Source organism: Meles meles, chromosome 3, assembly GCF_922984935.1.
Source record: "Meles meles chromosome 3, mMelMel3.1 paternal haplotype, whole genome shotgun sequence".
NCBI classification, from domain to species: domain Eukaryota; kingdom Metazoa; phylum Chordata; class Mammalia; order Carnivora; family Mustelidae; genus Meles; species Meles meles.
This window is the reverse complement of record NC_060068.1, coordinates 96,427,812-96,442,644: the sequence shown is the minus strand read 5'-3', so window position 1 is coordinate 96,442,644 and position 14,833 is coordinate 96,427,812. Positions and strand designations below refer to the sequence as shown.

Genomic DNA, 14,833 nt, shown 5'->3' with positions numbered 1-14,833 from the left:
GGGGAAGTGTGTGAGATTGGACATTTAGGAATACTTGTCTTTTATACAATTTGAAATAATTTGTTTTATTTGCATTATTGTTTAGTTAACTTGCAGTTAACTAAAGCATCTAGCAAAAGCAGTTAAAGATTGTTTTACCTGTCTAAATCTGTAGGCTCTGAACTAGGTGGCATTGGGAATGGAAATGCCATTCCATAAGAAGCCGTCTGAGTTGAAGAGTGAAGACACTGTTGGAAAAAAAGTGTTAAGTGATTAAAAGGAATGAGGGAAATAGTAATTGATAGTGATTTGTGACATTTTGGTCTAGAGGGTTTGGTGCAATATAAACTAACTTGGAAGGAGGAAACCAGAATTCTCTTTGCTTCTTTGCCATCAAATAGGCCAGTTATTTTACTTATATTGTCTTGATTCTTTATATGTAAAATATGGGTGTTATGTTAAATTTTATTCAGATTCTCTGAGCACTTGATATTCTGTGAGATTATTTGAAAAGGTACAAGACCTTTGTTGCAGGCTCAGGTTGAAAGATGAGTAGGTATGAATAGAATAACAAAGATGTAAAAGAGATAATTATTTTTTTAAAGATTTGATTTATTTATTTGACACAGAGAGTGATGTCACAAGTAGGCAGAGAGGCAGGCAGTCGGGGGATGGGGTGGGGGAGAAGCAGAGAGCCAGATGTGAGGCTCTATCCCAGGACCCTGAGATCATGACCTAAGCCAATGGCAGAAGCTTAACCCACTGAGCCACCCAGGCATCCCTTAAAGATTTTATTTATTTGAAGAGAGATAATTATTAAAAAATTAGTACAGACAGACCAGTACAACATATATAGCTGTATAAGAAACAAACTTTGAAATAGTTAAGTCAAATGCATCAGCTATGACTGTGATTTTCATATTTGTCTGACTGGAGAAAAGTCATTGGTCCCTGCTAATGATTTTTTTTTTTAAACTCTCTGTGCCTAAGATGGAGGTATTCTCGTAAAAATTGGAGAGAAGGGCGCCTGGGTGGCTCAGTGGGTTAAGCCTCTGCCTTCAGCTCAGGTCATGATCTCAGGGTCCTGGGATGGAGTCCCACATCGGGCTCTCTGCTCGGCAGGGAGCCTGCTTCCTCCTCTCTCTCTCTCTGCTTGCCTCTCTGCCTACTTGTGATCTCTGTCAAATAAATAAAATCTTAAAAAAAAAATCGGAGAGAAAACAGAATAGCCATATTATTTATTTCATTTACTTAGATCCTATTTAAGAGCTTTTAAAAAAGTGGTCTTTCTGTTACTGTAGAACACAGTGCCCCTTTCACATTGAAATACGTGTTGAGGTTGATGACTGGCATATACCTGAGAGGTAATATCAACAGGTAAATACACTGTAAAATGTAAGGTGGGGAATAAGATAGCTCAGTTGTTCAAAGCAAATAACGTAATGTGGGGGCACCTGGGAGGCTGAGTGGGTTAAAGCTTCTGCCTTCAGCTCAGGTCATGATCCCAGGGGCCTGGAATTGAGGGCTCTCTGCTCAGCAGGGAGCCTGCTTCCCCTCTCTCTACTTGCCTCTGTCTACTTGTGATCTCTGTCTGTCAAATAAATAAATAAAATCTTAAAAAAAAAATAATGTGTAGCTAAGAATATGATAGACTGTGGGGATATTAAAGAAAACCAGGAGGAATATTGCTTTTACTTTTAGTTTACGTTTTTAGTAGTTTTTTTAGTTTCTGAGCTAGAGATCCTTCTGCAAATTTCCAGCCTGGAGAACCTCTGACAAAGTTTAAAGCAGTTGCACAGTTCATTCTAAATCTTAACTAACACGGTTTGTTGGGCTTTAATCTTACTTGCTCATTTTCAAAAAGATTGAAAGCATAGAGTAAAAAAGTTTTTTTTATGTGTCTTGAGGACTTTTTGTAATGGATGTGGATGGTGTTTTCTTGCACACATTGTAAATGGTATTATCCTACTTGGGTGAAGCTCTAAATTAAATTTACCCATTTCCCTATCTTTTCAGATTGTTAAAGGAGATGGGCTGGCAAGAAGACAGTGAGAATGATGAAACATGTGCTCCCTTAACTGAGGATGAAATGAGAGAATTCCAAGTTATTAGTGAACAGGTGAGAAGACCCGTATCATACAAGTTCAATACAAGTTCACTTTACATTGCCTTTCCTTAATCAGAACAACATATTAAGCATTTTTTTAAGGGAAGGGAGGTTTTATACCTTTCTATTTGGGAATTTATTAGACACCACAGTATATGTCAGAATTGCCTTTGTTTTAAACCAGTCTTCAGTGCTTAGGAATTAGTATAAATACTATGTCTGTGATTTGTCATGTTTCTGACTTTTTTTTTTCTCAAGTTCTGAAACATCTTGTTTTTTGTTTCCATAGTCTCCTTTTTGAAAGAGTATTAGGAAATGTTTGATAGAATTGAAATTGCTGGATCATATGGTCATCTGTGTTAAACTTTTTGAGGAACCACCCATAACCATTTTTCGACAGAAGCTGCACCATTTTATATTCCCACCAGTGATGCTCAAGAACATCTCATCTCATCTCATTTCACCTCATCTTATCTTATCTTATCTTATCTTATCTTATCTTATCTATTGATAGCTGTACTAAGGATTGTGAAGTAGGTCTCTCTCCGGGGTTTTAATTTGCACTTCAGTATTGGTTAATAGTGATGTTGAGAATCTTTGCTTGTACATTTGTGTACCAATTGTGTACCAATTTTGGAGAAATATTTATGCAAGTACTTTGACCATTTTTAATCAGGTTCTTGTGGAGTTGTGGTATTTCTTTCTTTCTTTTTTTTTTAAATATTTTATTTATTTATCTGACAGAGAGAGAGGTCACAAGTAGGCAGAGAGGCAGGCAGAGAGAGAGGGAGAAACAGGCTCCCCACTGAGCAGAGAGCCCGATGCAGGCTCGATCCCAGGACCCTGAGATCATGACCTGAGCGGAAGGCAGAGGCTTAAACCACTGAGCCACCCAGGCGCCCCAGTTGTGGTATTTCTTTATATATTGTGGATTTTAACTCCCTTTTCTACATGATTTACAAATATTTTCTCACATAACATAGATAGTCTTTTTACTCTTTTGATTATATTCTTTGATGCATAAAAGTTTTAAATTTTTGTTGGGGTCCTGATTACCGGTTTTCTTCCTTAGTTCCCCCTACTTTTACTGTCATGTTCCAGAAATCCTTACCAAACTGAATCTCCTGAAGCTTTTCCCCCGTGTTTTCTTAAATCTGTGATCGATAGTTTTGATTCTTAGGTTTAAGTCTTTGATCCATTTGTGTTAGTTTTGTTTGTGTTGTAAGGACCTGCCTTCATTCTTGTGGATATATCTGTCAAAATTTTGTCAAAAATCATTTGAGTATGCAGTTTCTCCTTGAAGAACACAGATTTCAATTGCATGAGTCTACTTAGATGCCGATATTTTATAATACTGTACATGTATTTTTCTCTTATGATTGTCTTAATATTTTCACTTTTTACCTTTAAGAATGCTGTATATAATAAATATAACATAGAAAATACATATTAATTGCTTTCTGTTATCTATAAGGCTTCCTAGTCAACAGTAGGCTGTTAGTAGTTAAGTTTTGGGGAAGTCAAAAGTAATGTAAGGACTTTTGACTGCATGGAGTGGAGGGGGCATGTTGGTGCCCCTAACCCTTGTATTGTTCAGGGATCAACCATATATGAAAGGGTTTATTTCTGGGCTTTGTATTCCATTGGTCTTTTCTGTGTGATTTTTTTTTTTCTTTTTGCCAGTACCTCATTGTCTTGATGACTTCAACTCTGAAATAAGTTTAGAAACCAGGAAGCATGAAAGTTCCAACTTAGTCGTTGTTTTTAAAGATTATTTTGGCTATTTGGAAACCCTTGAAATTCCATATGAATTTTAGGATTGGTTTTCCTACTTCTGCAGAAAATACGTTTGAGATTTTGGTAGGGATTACATTTATTCTGTGGATTTCTTTGGTTGTAATAGTCACAGTCCAGGAGTATGGACTGTCTTTACATACGTTGGTGTTCCTTAAATATTTGCAGCAGTGATTTATAGTTTGAATTGTAGAAATTTTTGGTTGTTTATTCCTTATATTTATTTCTTAGTGTTTATTCTTTTTAATACAGTGGTAAATAGAATTGTTTTCTTACTTCCTTTTCGAATTATTCATTGTTAAGGAAGCACAACTGACTTTTGTGTGTTGATTGATCTTCAGTGTGCAACTTTGCTTTATTCTTAATTCTTGTGTGGAATCTTCAGGGTGTTCTGCATATTAAGGTCATGTCATCTGTGAACAGATAATTTTACTTCTTCAATTTCACATTTCTTCCTTCCCAGCTTAAATTTTTTATTCAGAAGTTCTTAGTGCTTCATGTTATTTTTCATAACATGGTTGTGAAGTTAATGATGTGTAGTAGTTTTAAGGTTTTGTTTTTGTTGGTTTTTTTTTTTTGGTCTTGTGTTTTATACTTAATATTTTACATAAAAACGTTGACTTTAAGTGCACAGTGGGATGAGTTGACAGATGACAGATGTATAACAATCATCCCCCTGGCATTCAATTCTTCTACTCCCAGCTATAGTTCTTGACAGACATTGATTTGTTTTTGTCACCATAATATGTCTCTGGAATGTTTAGTAATTGAACCAAGTACTGTGTAGTTTTAGATTTGGCTGCTTTTGTGCTTTTGAAACTCATCCATGTTTGGTGAATAGTAGTCCACTGTATGGATTTACCAGTTTGTGAATCTGTTCAAACAGTTCTGAATCTGGTGAAAGCCATCAAGAGAAAGCTACCAGGTAGTAGTTCTAAAGAACATAAATATTTATCTAAGAGAGTTGGCTTTCACCTTCACGATAACTAGGGAGGTAGATAAGATCCTACAGAGTGATACAAAAATTTTGTGCATTCTGTATGTTGGAGAGTAGTGGCATGTAAGTATAATGTCCAGATTATCCTAAAGTAATGACATGGATACGTTCATATTAACGAAGACATACCATTGGGCACAAGTACCTGAAAAATCATTAGGGCTTGATGCTATTTATTAAAGAATTTATATTTTAAATGATAACAGAGGAGACTCTGGGGGCGCCTGGGTGGCTCAGTGGGTTAAGCTTCTGCCTTCGGCTCGGGTCATGATCTCAGGATCCTGGGATCGAGCCCCACATCGGGCTCTCTGCTCGGCAGGGAGCTTGCTTCCTCCCCTCTCTGGCTGCTGTTCTGCCTATTTGTAATCTCTCTCTCTCTGTTAAATAAATAAATTAAATCTTAAAAAAACAAAACAAAACAGAGGAGACTCTGATTTCAAACTCCCATTTTTAAAATTTTGCCTAAGATATTATGGACTTTTACATAGATGAGGTCCTTTATAGAGTAACATTTTAATGTGGTTAGAGGGATTTCCATGTAAAGCAGAATGTGATTTCAAAATATTTAAGGTGAGGGCAGGAGAGAGAGTGAGTCAGTGTGTTGGAGGTATTTCTCTGTGTGTGTGTGTGTGTGTGTGTGTGTGTTTAAGGGATGTGAAACAGTCATTTGTACATAATGAAATAAAGGTATAGTATAAAGTATACATTGGAAGGGCAGTTTGGAAGACCAGAATCAGGATGATTAGTTGGGAATATAATAATTAGAGGAGGGAGAAATGATAGTAAAAAACGGCCGTGATGAGACTGAGATCTGAAATAGAATCAGTAGGATTTTGAAAATTTTAAGCTTTGAACTGCTCATTGTATCATTATAAACAAAAGTATAGGAGGAGCTAATTTTTAGGAGGCTTTTAAAAACAACATGCTAAGTTAGTATTTGTGGGGACAGTGCAGACATTTAGAGAAAAAATTTAGTTTTGTTTTTTTAAGATTTTATTTATTACAGAGTCCACATGATGGGGGGAGAGGGAAAGAGACAAGCAGACTCCGTGCTGCACATGGAGCCATATAGGGGGTTCCATCCCAGGACCTCGAGATCATAACCTGAGCTGAAGTCAGACTCTTAACTGACTGAACACCCAGGTGCCACCTCCCCCTTCTTTAAAATCAGTAAGTTCTCCAGCTGATTTCAGGCTGTGGAAAGATGAGACAGCATTGATAAGTATGTGAAAAGCAAGGATAGAACTTTAGGGGGTGGTAAAGGTGTACCTTTAAGAAAAGGTCAAGTTGTGTTTGTACTCATGACAGTGGCTGAGAACACCAGGGGATGCATACATGTGCTTTGGTTTTTCTTAGTGAAGGTGTATGAGGTCATTTATTCAAAGTGAAGGGGAGGTAGCTTAAACTGTATAATTTAGAAAAGGAAATCTGCTATGGAAAATAGAGAAACAGGAAGGGCAAAAGGAAAATTGAGGGCTAAGACTCTAGACTTGTTATTTCTTGTTTGTGAAAGTCTGTAACAAAATTAACTGTGATGTAAGCAGCTTTTGTCGTTTGGATCATATCCTCTAACACTCAAGATTTAATGATTTTTAAAAAAAAAAAGGAGAGAAAACCCTCTAGAATGTGAAGCTTCTAGACAGGTCCAAATAGTAATATAGGGGTGGATTTGGTCTTATAGAAGGTTGTATTTAGAGATTTTGGTATAAATTACTAGAGACTCATTTTTCATGAAAGAAACTCAAAAGACCACAGTTATTAGAGTATAATGTTACCATTATTAATGTAGCTTAGTTTTGTGTCTTTAAATTGTTTCTAATTTGGATCAGTACCCTCCCCCTCAATTTGTGATCTTTGGGCCCAGTTCTTATTTACTACCATCTAACCCCGTTAGTTCTGATTTCTCATTTTCAGAAACCAAAGACTATTTTTTCCCCAGTATTAGAATCTCTGCCGTCAAGCAAAGGCTGTATTTGATCTTATTTTGTGGACATAACTTGAATACTTGCCTACTGGAATGGTTTGTATTCTACTTACTCTGCAGTGTGTGAATAAAGCAGTTTGTGGGGTGTGTTAATAGTTCAGTTTGGTCAGAATAATAAAAATAACAGCTGAAGCTTAATGGCTGCTAATTTTATTCTTGTTAGCACTGAAGGTAGTTGGTACAACTTTGACTTAAATGAAAATTTGGAAAGGATTATTTAGTACCTTAAGAAGTGATAGGGTTATGTCCACACCTGCTCTGTATGGATTGACAATTTATGCTCTTTTCACTATGCTAATAATAAATATTAATTTTATTTATCTACTTTCTGGTTTGGTAGATGTTAATTGTGGTTCTCTAAAAGGTAAGGATTTATTCCTAGGGAATAATTTGTTAGAACAGTTGAATCAATTACTGTATTTAACTAGTTTTCCAGAAATGATACCATCTGGAATTTTCAGGGTAGAAAACAATTTTTTTAATGTAGTCATGGTTACATTGAATTATTACAGTATTCTTAATTTATAAGTAGCCCCTGGAGGAGGATAGATGATGTATTTAATATATTTATTTTTGATCTTTTAGTTACAGAAGAATGGTCTGAGGAAAAATGGTATTTTGAAAAATGGCCTGATCTGTGACTTCAAGTTTGGACCCTGGAAAAACAGCACTTTCAAACCCACTATTGAGAATGATGACACAGAGACAAGTAGCAGTGACACATCAGATGATGATGATGTGTGAAGGATTTCCTAACAGCTTTAGAAATTTTAGTGTGATACATCTCTCATACAGTTTGGGGTGAATTGTAAAAATGAAGAACTATAATTTATGTAGTAAAATACCCCATTAGAAGATGATTTTTTTGAGGGACTTCACTATGAAGAAAACCAAGAATGTTGTGTTGGGCTGTGTTGAACATTATTTCTTTGTAAATGAATGTTGTAGAAATGAGGACTTTGGTTGATCCAACATTGACTTTCTTCATCACTGCAGCATTTCTCTGACTAGCAATGTGACGATGTAACAAATGAGATTTTCTCATTTAATAATAAAAAATTGTGTAATGTTTTGCAAAGCTTCTGTCTTAAAATGTCCAGGTCTTAAGAAAAAAGGCAGCTTACACTGTTTTGCTTGCAGAGTCATATCTCTTTCGTACAATGGAAATCCTCAAATCCACTTTGTGCCCCCGGCCCCCAAAAGGACAATGTAGCATGTTGGCTAAAACTGGAGCAAAGTGCACTAAAACATTAATTTCCTGAACTCAAGTGTTGTACTAGTCACCTTTTAAAACATAAATTGCTCTTTAGCCATGTGTAGTTCGGTAAACGTTACAGGAAAGACTTGACACACTTTCTTCCAAATTTTAAGACGTGATTTTCAAGAACTTTATTTGGGTATGTTTTCAGACCAGGACTTTCAGAGATGATGGAAGAATCTTGTGGGAATACTTATTTTGATAAATTATTACACATGCAGAAAAACTGATCACACTGACTGGATCTGTCCACACATGGAAAATAAACTGGATTTTCAGAATATTGTTGTTCTCTCTAGTGTTCGAGGTTTTGGTTTCTAAACACAAAATGCTTTATTTACTTATTAAAACAAAGTTATACTTTCTTTATTAAAGATAGTGATTACTTTTTTAGTTTACAAAAAGAAAGTTATGGAAAATATCCTTTTTATTATCAAATGCTTAACAAGTTTATTAAATGAATGAATGTTGTTAATAGTCACTTTATTTTTCACTTGCATATTTTAGAATCATTACTGTTTCATTGCTGACTGGAAGAGTAATTTAGCTCTGTATATTTGTATTTTGCTGTTTCTTGTTTTGTTTACCTGCATTTGCTTATAGCTTTCCTCATCCCGTTTCCGTCCATGTTTAAATATATGCTGATTGTAAAGGGTATAATCTCAGCAAGAATGTAGGTTTTCCATTAGATTAAGCTGATCATCAGTTTTTTCTTCTTTTAAATTGTATTTTCTCAGAAGGCTGCAGTGGTTTTGCTGTTTTCTACCTCAAGGTCCTGCCCAAACTCCCCAACTTTCAAGAGAAGCCAGATTTTTTGTTCACACTGAGACTGGTGGTGATGGGGAAATTAAAAACAAACAAAAACCAAAAGCACAGTTTTATCACCACAAAACTAAGATGAGCTAGAGTGGAACAAAGTATTAAATAGATCTTAAAGTTATCTTTTTAAATAGATTCTTAAAATACACCACAATGCAATCTAATCACCTAGCCCTAAATGTACTACCACATCCCAAGTATGCTTTGACAAAGCTCTGTCAGTATCACATAACGAAATGTTTGGAGGACTCTTAGGTTGCACTGTTTGGTTAACAGATTAATGAAATCTATCAGATGTAAAACATATTTGGTAACATAAGCTAGAAAGGGACCTGAGAAATGTGGTTTACGTTAAAAATCTAACGTTTCTACTGAAGAGCTTTCAGAAAAGATTTCTTAAAGATTTTTCTGGCATCTTTTGCTTTATATTCAGATAATTTTTTTATCTTAATTCTTATCAGTTAAGTAATGTTTATTGTGCATTTATGGCATTGATACGGACTGTTTTAGTTTACCTTTTATAAGCATGGTAAGGTACACTGGTGTGGTTTATTCTCCTTATTAAATGATAGTATCAAGTTTGGTTACTGAGTGGGTGGATCCATACAAAGTATTTCAATAGAACCATTACATCTTAGCATAATTTTAACTTGCTCTCTGAATAATGGGTAGCTGGTAAAGAGTTTGGACCATATTGTTTGAAAGGGAGCTCTTAAGTACTAGTTAAATTGGACATCTAGTGAGGAATTGTTGAACTCAAAAATAGGCCATGATAGAGGTCTGAAAAAAAAGTACTTTCGGCTGCTTCATAGTCAGTTTCTCCACAGCAGGATTTTTTTTTTTTTTTTACAGTCCACTTTACTAAAGTATAAATTAACATAAACTACACATTTAAAGCTATCATTTGATAAACTTTGATTTGTGAAACCATCACTGCAATCAAGGTAATGAACAATACCTGTCACCCCCAGAAGTTTTTTGGTTTCTCCTCCTTTGTAATCCTTCACTCTTATTACTACCTCCCTCCTCTCAGCACTTCCTCCCCCCTTTTTGGTATGAAATGTAATAAATGAGCAAAAATCTTACGGTAATGGGTTTAAAATAGTATTTCAAAAATTGTATCTTAATTTGCTTTATATTAAGATAAGGATTAGAATTATTTATATTTCCATAAATCTATTTCTATTAAAGTTGAGATAAATGTAGAAGTGTTAACCTGAAAATAATCAGATTGATTTGATAACACCAGATTTATATTAACTATTAAAAATTCAGTGTCTTGAAGGGCCTGATTCCTATAAACAAAAACTTTAAATTCCTTTTGTTAGTGTTTATTTTGTACTGTTGTTAGAATATGGTTATATGAACATATCTTAAACTTAGGAATATGTCATAAATGACTTGCTTTTGATTCAAAAAAAGCCATTAACTTGACATCACATTGTTTGGATGCTCCATAATCTACTCATAACTTTATAAAAGATGTTTTATTAAGTGCTTTTATTTGAATCTTCTCATTTGTGTTGTGCCAACAATAATAGGGACCATTAATTCTGAGAAAGAGCCTGCTTGTGGTGGAAACTAGAACTTTTCTCTAAAGTACTGGAGAAGTATTTGGTAAAGAGTGTTATCTCTTTGTTCTGAATGTGAATTGAGTGAGAACCAAAAGCATCTCTTTACCAGCAACAGGACATAAAATGGAACCAGAGCCTTAAAATGAGTGTCCAAGGTTTGGTATTGCAAGTTGCTTTTCCAAGGCCTCAGGTCCCCATCAGAATTTTGAAGTCTGATGGGTGCCAGCAATACAAAGCCCAGATAATAGCTCAGGTAACAAAAAGCAACAAGTGGTGAAGTTAAATCTCTCAGTAGTGCGTACTTCAGGCTAAGTAGGCACAGAGAAGAGGGCATTACTGAAATTATGTTCTGGAGTGGAGATGAGGGAAGGATCGCGTGTCTGATTGGGGAAAGCGGTAAAATCAGTGTACTAAATCTGAACCCAGAAACACCTTTCAGCTAGTGAAGCTGCAAGGTGATAATGCAGTTAACGCACACCAGAGGTGCCACATGGCCTGTAAATCCATAGAATTAGGAATAAGTTGCTGTGGTTAGGACTGAGAACTCTACCTAATGAGAGGCAGGGCTAAACCGCTTCTAACTGGATCCGAAATTCAAAATGCCTGCTTTATCCAGCCTGGGTAAGAAGGAATCTGATTGAAGGTGGAGAATAAGTTGTACATATGAAACCTACACTAGTTTACATTTTAAATATGACCAATGATTAAATAGTATTTCTTGAATCTGTGACTTCTCAGGTTAAATCATAAATAGACTAAAATGACCTGCTAGGCCAGGCTCTCTGCTGAAAATACAAAGAATAAAAACTCCTGCTGAAGTTGATCACAGCCTGGTAGGAAAACTATGGCAAATTAGTTTTCAAGTATATGTGATGTATAGGGTAGTGTAGGGCAGGGTCAGAGGGCTAAGTAAGATAGGCTTTCCAGAGGACATCATAGCTTTTCTTTTTTTTTATTTTAAAGATTTTATTTATTTGACAGAGATCACAAGTTGGCAGAGAGGCAGGCAGAGGAGAGAGGAGGAAGCAAGCTCTCCACGGAGCAGAGAGCCCAATTCAGGGCTCGATCCCAGGACCTTGGGATCATGACCTGAGCCGAAGGCAGAGGCTTTAACCCACTGAGCCACCCAGGCACCCCTCATAGCTTGGTTTTAACGAATGAAGAACAGTTTACTAAGGCACAGAGGGCAGAAGGAAATTTTAGGCAAAGGAATTGGCCTGTGTAAGGGCATCCTACTGCCAAAGACGTTCAGGAAACTTTAAGGATTAAGTGTAAGTATACGAGTAGGAGAAGGAGGTAAGGCTGCAGGGACCAGATCACCAAGAACCTAGTTGACTATGTTGACCAAACTTTGATTTTACCCTGCAGCCAGGTGGGGAACTTCAAAGACATTGAAACTGGACCACCAGACTCAGTGTTCCTTCTGTTTAGCTTTAAAAATGCTTGAACATGATTGCTTAAAACTGCAGGGACAGGGGGCGTCTGGCTGGCTTAGTTGGAGGAGTATGCATCTCTTGATCTTGGGGTCTTGAGTTCGGGTCCCACATTGGGTATAAAGATAGTATACTAATAGAAATAATAAAACCCCACAGGGACAGATGGAAGTATTAACTTGTGAATGCCTCATTCCTGGTGTGAGTTTAGTTGAAGAGTTGTCTAGGTAAAGGAGTGTGTGTTAGCAATGAAAGAGGCAAACTGTTGCTTCCATGTTGGGGGAAAGTGGCCTGCCTTAGAGAAATTCCCCAAGGCAGTCCATCAGTAACACCTTTCATAATGACTTAAGAAAAATGAGGTTCTAAGAAGTAATTTTTCTCTTATAAGTAAGCCTTTTTTTCTGTGTCCAAAGTAAATCTGAAAGTTTACTAAAAATAATTTTGGGGGGGCGCCTGGGTGGCTCAGTGGGTTAAGCCGCTGCCTTCAGCTCGGGTCATGATCTCAGGGTCCTGGGATCGAGTCCCGCGTCGGGCTCTCTGCTCAGCAGGGAGCCTGCTTCCCTCTCTCTCTCTGCCTGCCTCTCTGCCTGCTTGTGATCTCTCTCTCTGTCAAATAAATAAAATCTTTAAAAAAAATAATTTTGGGTAATTGTCATAAACATAATGTAGTGTTAGTGAATGAGGAAACCTGAAGATAAAAAGGTTTGGCCCTTCCTCAAGAAAGATCATTATTTAACCTATATATGTTTGTATAACATTCCAGGGAAAGTAAGTCTTGGATTCTTTGCACAGATAGCTAGGAACATTCCAGAATACCTGAAAAAAAATGTATTTTTCAAAAGTTTGTTTGAATAGGCATTTCTAAAAATACACTGAATTTACATTTAAAATGTATTTAAACTCTTCATGGTTTATGCACTTTTGTATGCTTTATTTCACAATTGAGAGGAAGAAGGGATTCTACAACTTTTTAAACAGTCACCTCAAAGGCTAAGAGGAGCTACTGTCAAAGATAATTAAACATATATCTTGACTTGGGAGGACCAAAAGTATTCTAAAAATGCTTTAAGCAATGGCAGCATCACCAAAATCATTCACACATTGAGCACCTGCCTACTCTGTGCCTAGCATTGTCCTGCATGTTGGTGAATACAGAGTCTACCAATGTGACTACTCTGAAGGGAACATTAGTCTTTTGGATGGTATAGTTCCACTGTGTGTGTCTGCTAAAACATAAAAATCACACTTCTTTTTCTAAGATGTGACATTAGTGAAAAACAGTAGTATCTATTGTTTGCCTTGAGTTTTAGCTATTGATTTGGTAGAGAAGAGATCTACTGGAATTACATTTGCTAACTGACAAATTTTCAAGCTGTTCTTTTTGACTTGGAGATAATTATGAAGAGAGGTTAGATTCTTCTGGAATGTCTCTCATTGCCCGCTGAGTGGCTGCTCAGGGGTATTTGTCTTGCTCTAGATTAGCATAGGCGTTCCTGGATCTCAGAAGGTCTGCTGATCAATTGCTTTGAATCCAGGATTCTGGACCAGCTTTCTGGCCAGGCTATTCTGAGAAATGGATTTTTGTGTGTGTGTGCAAGACTGCCCAAAAGATAAGGCAAGTAGAGAGCAGGTAGGAAAGCTGTTTTCAAGTATTTAAAGTATTAGGAAAAGAGATTAATTGGTTAGTTTTTGTGTGATGTTGGTTGGATTACTTAACTTGTATGTGCTTCAATTTCCTTAAGTGTAAAATGGAATAGTATTTGGAATAATCTCAAAAAAGTACATGTAAAGCCTTTATGGGAGCTTGACACGCAGTCCACTCAGCAATATTAGCTTTTGTTATTTTGTGTGTGTGTGTATGTCAATGGAAAGAACTCTAGCAAGATAATTTTCTAAATGTGTACTTCATGGATAAACATATATTTACCAAGAAGTTTTAAACATATTCTTATAGAACCTTAGACCATTTGCTGGAGTGAAGTGAAAGCATGAGTACTCCCCATTTGTACAAGCTGAAACTCAAGAAGGTAGTAATGCCCAAAGTCTTCCTCTGAGTATGTGAGTGCACTGGTACTTGAATGAGGTCTAAGTTCCTAAGTCGATGTGCTTTTTACTATATCAGGCTACCCTAATAAGGAAACTAGGGCCAATCCAAGGGTGTTGGGGGATGCAGAGTTCAGTCACTGAATGAAAAATCTGTTACTAGAGTTCTTCTTACAAAATGGCTTGTAAGTGGAAGTGAGCAGTAGCAGTATTCAAACAAGAGCTTGGTGGCCAGTTTTCATAGATACTGTGAAGGACTTCTTGCATTTGGGAGAATCTTGCCCTTGATGATTGTATGGTCTTAATTAAATTCGTTAGTTAATACTTTTAAAAACTTTAACTATTTTTCATTGTGACTCATCTCAAAGTCATAAATAACGTAAGCTGCTCTGACTTAGAGGTTTTGTGTAATTTATTTGCCTTATATTTTCTGATAGCAAAAATCTCGGTAACATGACCTGGTATATTTAGCCTTGTCCCATTGCATCACAGACATTGCATGTCTGTTGAAAAGATATATACTCAAGGGTTGAAATCTAGTAGAATCAGTAACTTTTACTGCTTTAGCAGAACATTCTTAAGCGACTCTGTTGCTCCCCCTCCCCCTTACTGTTAGGTAAGGATTCTGGGCGAGCTTTCTGGCCAGGCTATTCTGAGCAATGGGATTTTAAAAATTGAGTAATTACTGGGATTTTAAAAATTGAATAATTTCTAATACTCTTTGATGTCACCATCTTGATTCATAGTGAAGTACCAGTAGTTTACCCATTTCTTTTGTACCATCAGTGCAAATGTTCAACACAATTGATGCAGTATAAACTCTGGGATTCAGAAAGTTATCCAGT

The 14,833-nt window shown here is 36.3% G+C and overlaps 1 protein-coding gene across 4 annotated transcripts in view; it reads left to right on the top strand.

Moving 5' to 3' along the window:
- The window catches only part of GPBP1 (GC-rich promoter binding protein 1), an 83,808-nt gene extending 74,465 nt beyond the window's left edge, over nt 1-9,343 (top strand). For all 4 annotated transcript variants that reach the window (XM_045999103.1, XM_045999102.1, XM_045999104.1 and 1 more), the window contains 2 exons: nt 1,996-2,098; nt 7,447-9,343. In XM_045999103.1, coding sequence (XP_045855059.1) covers nt 1,996-2,098; nt 7,447-7,605 — 262 coding nt within the window. In that variant the 3' untranslated portion in view covers nt 7,606-9,343. The remainder of the gene's footprint in view (nt 1-1,995; nt 2,099-7,446) is intronic.
- The last annotated feature ends 5,490 nt before the right edge of the window (nt 9,344-14,833 follow it).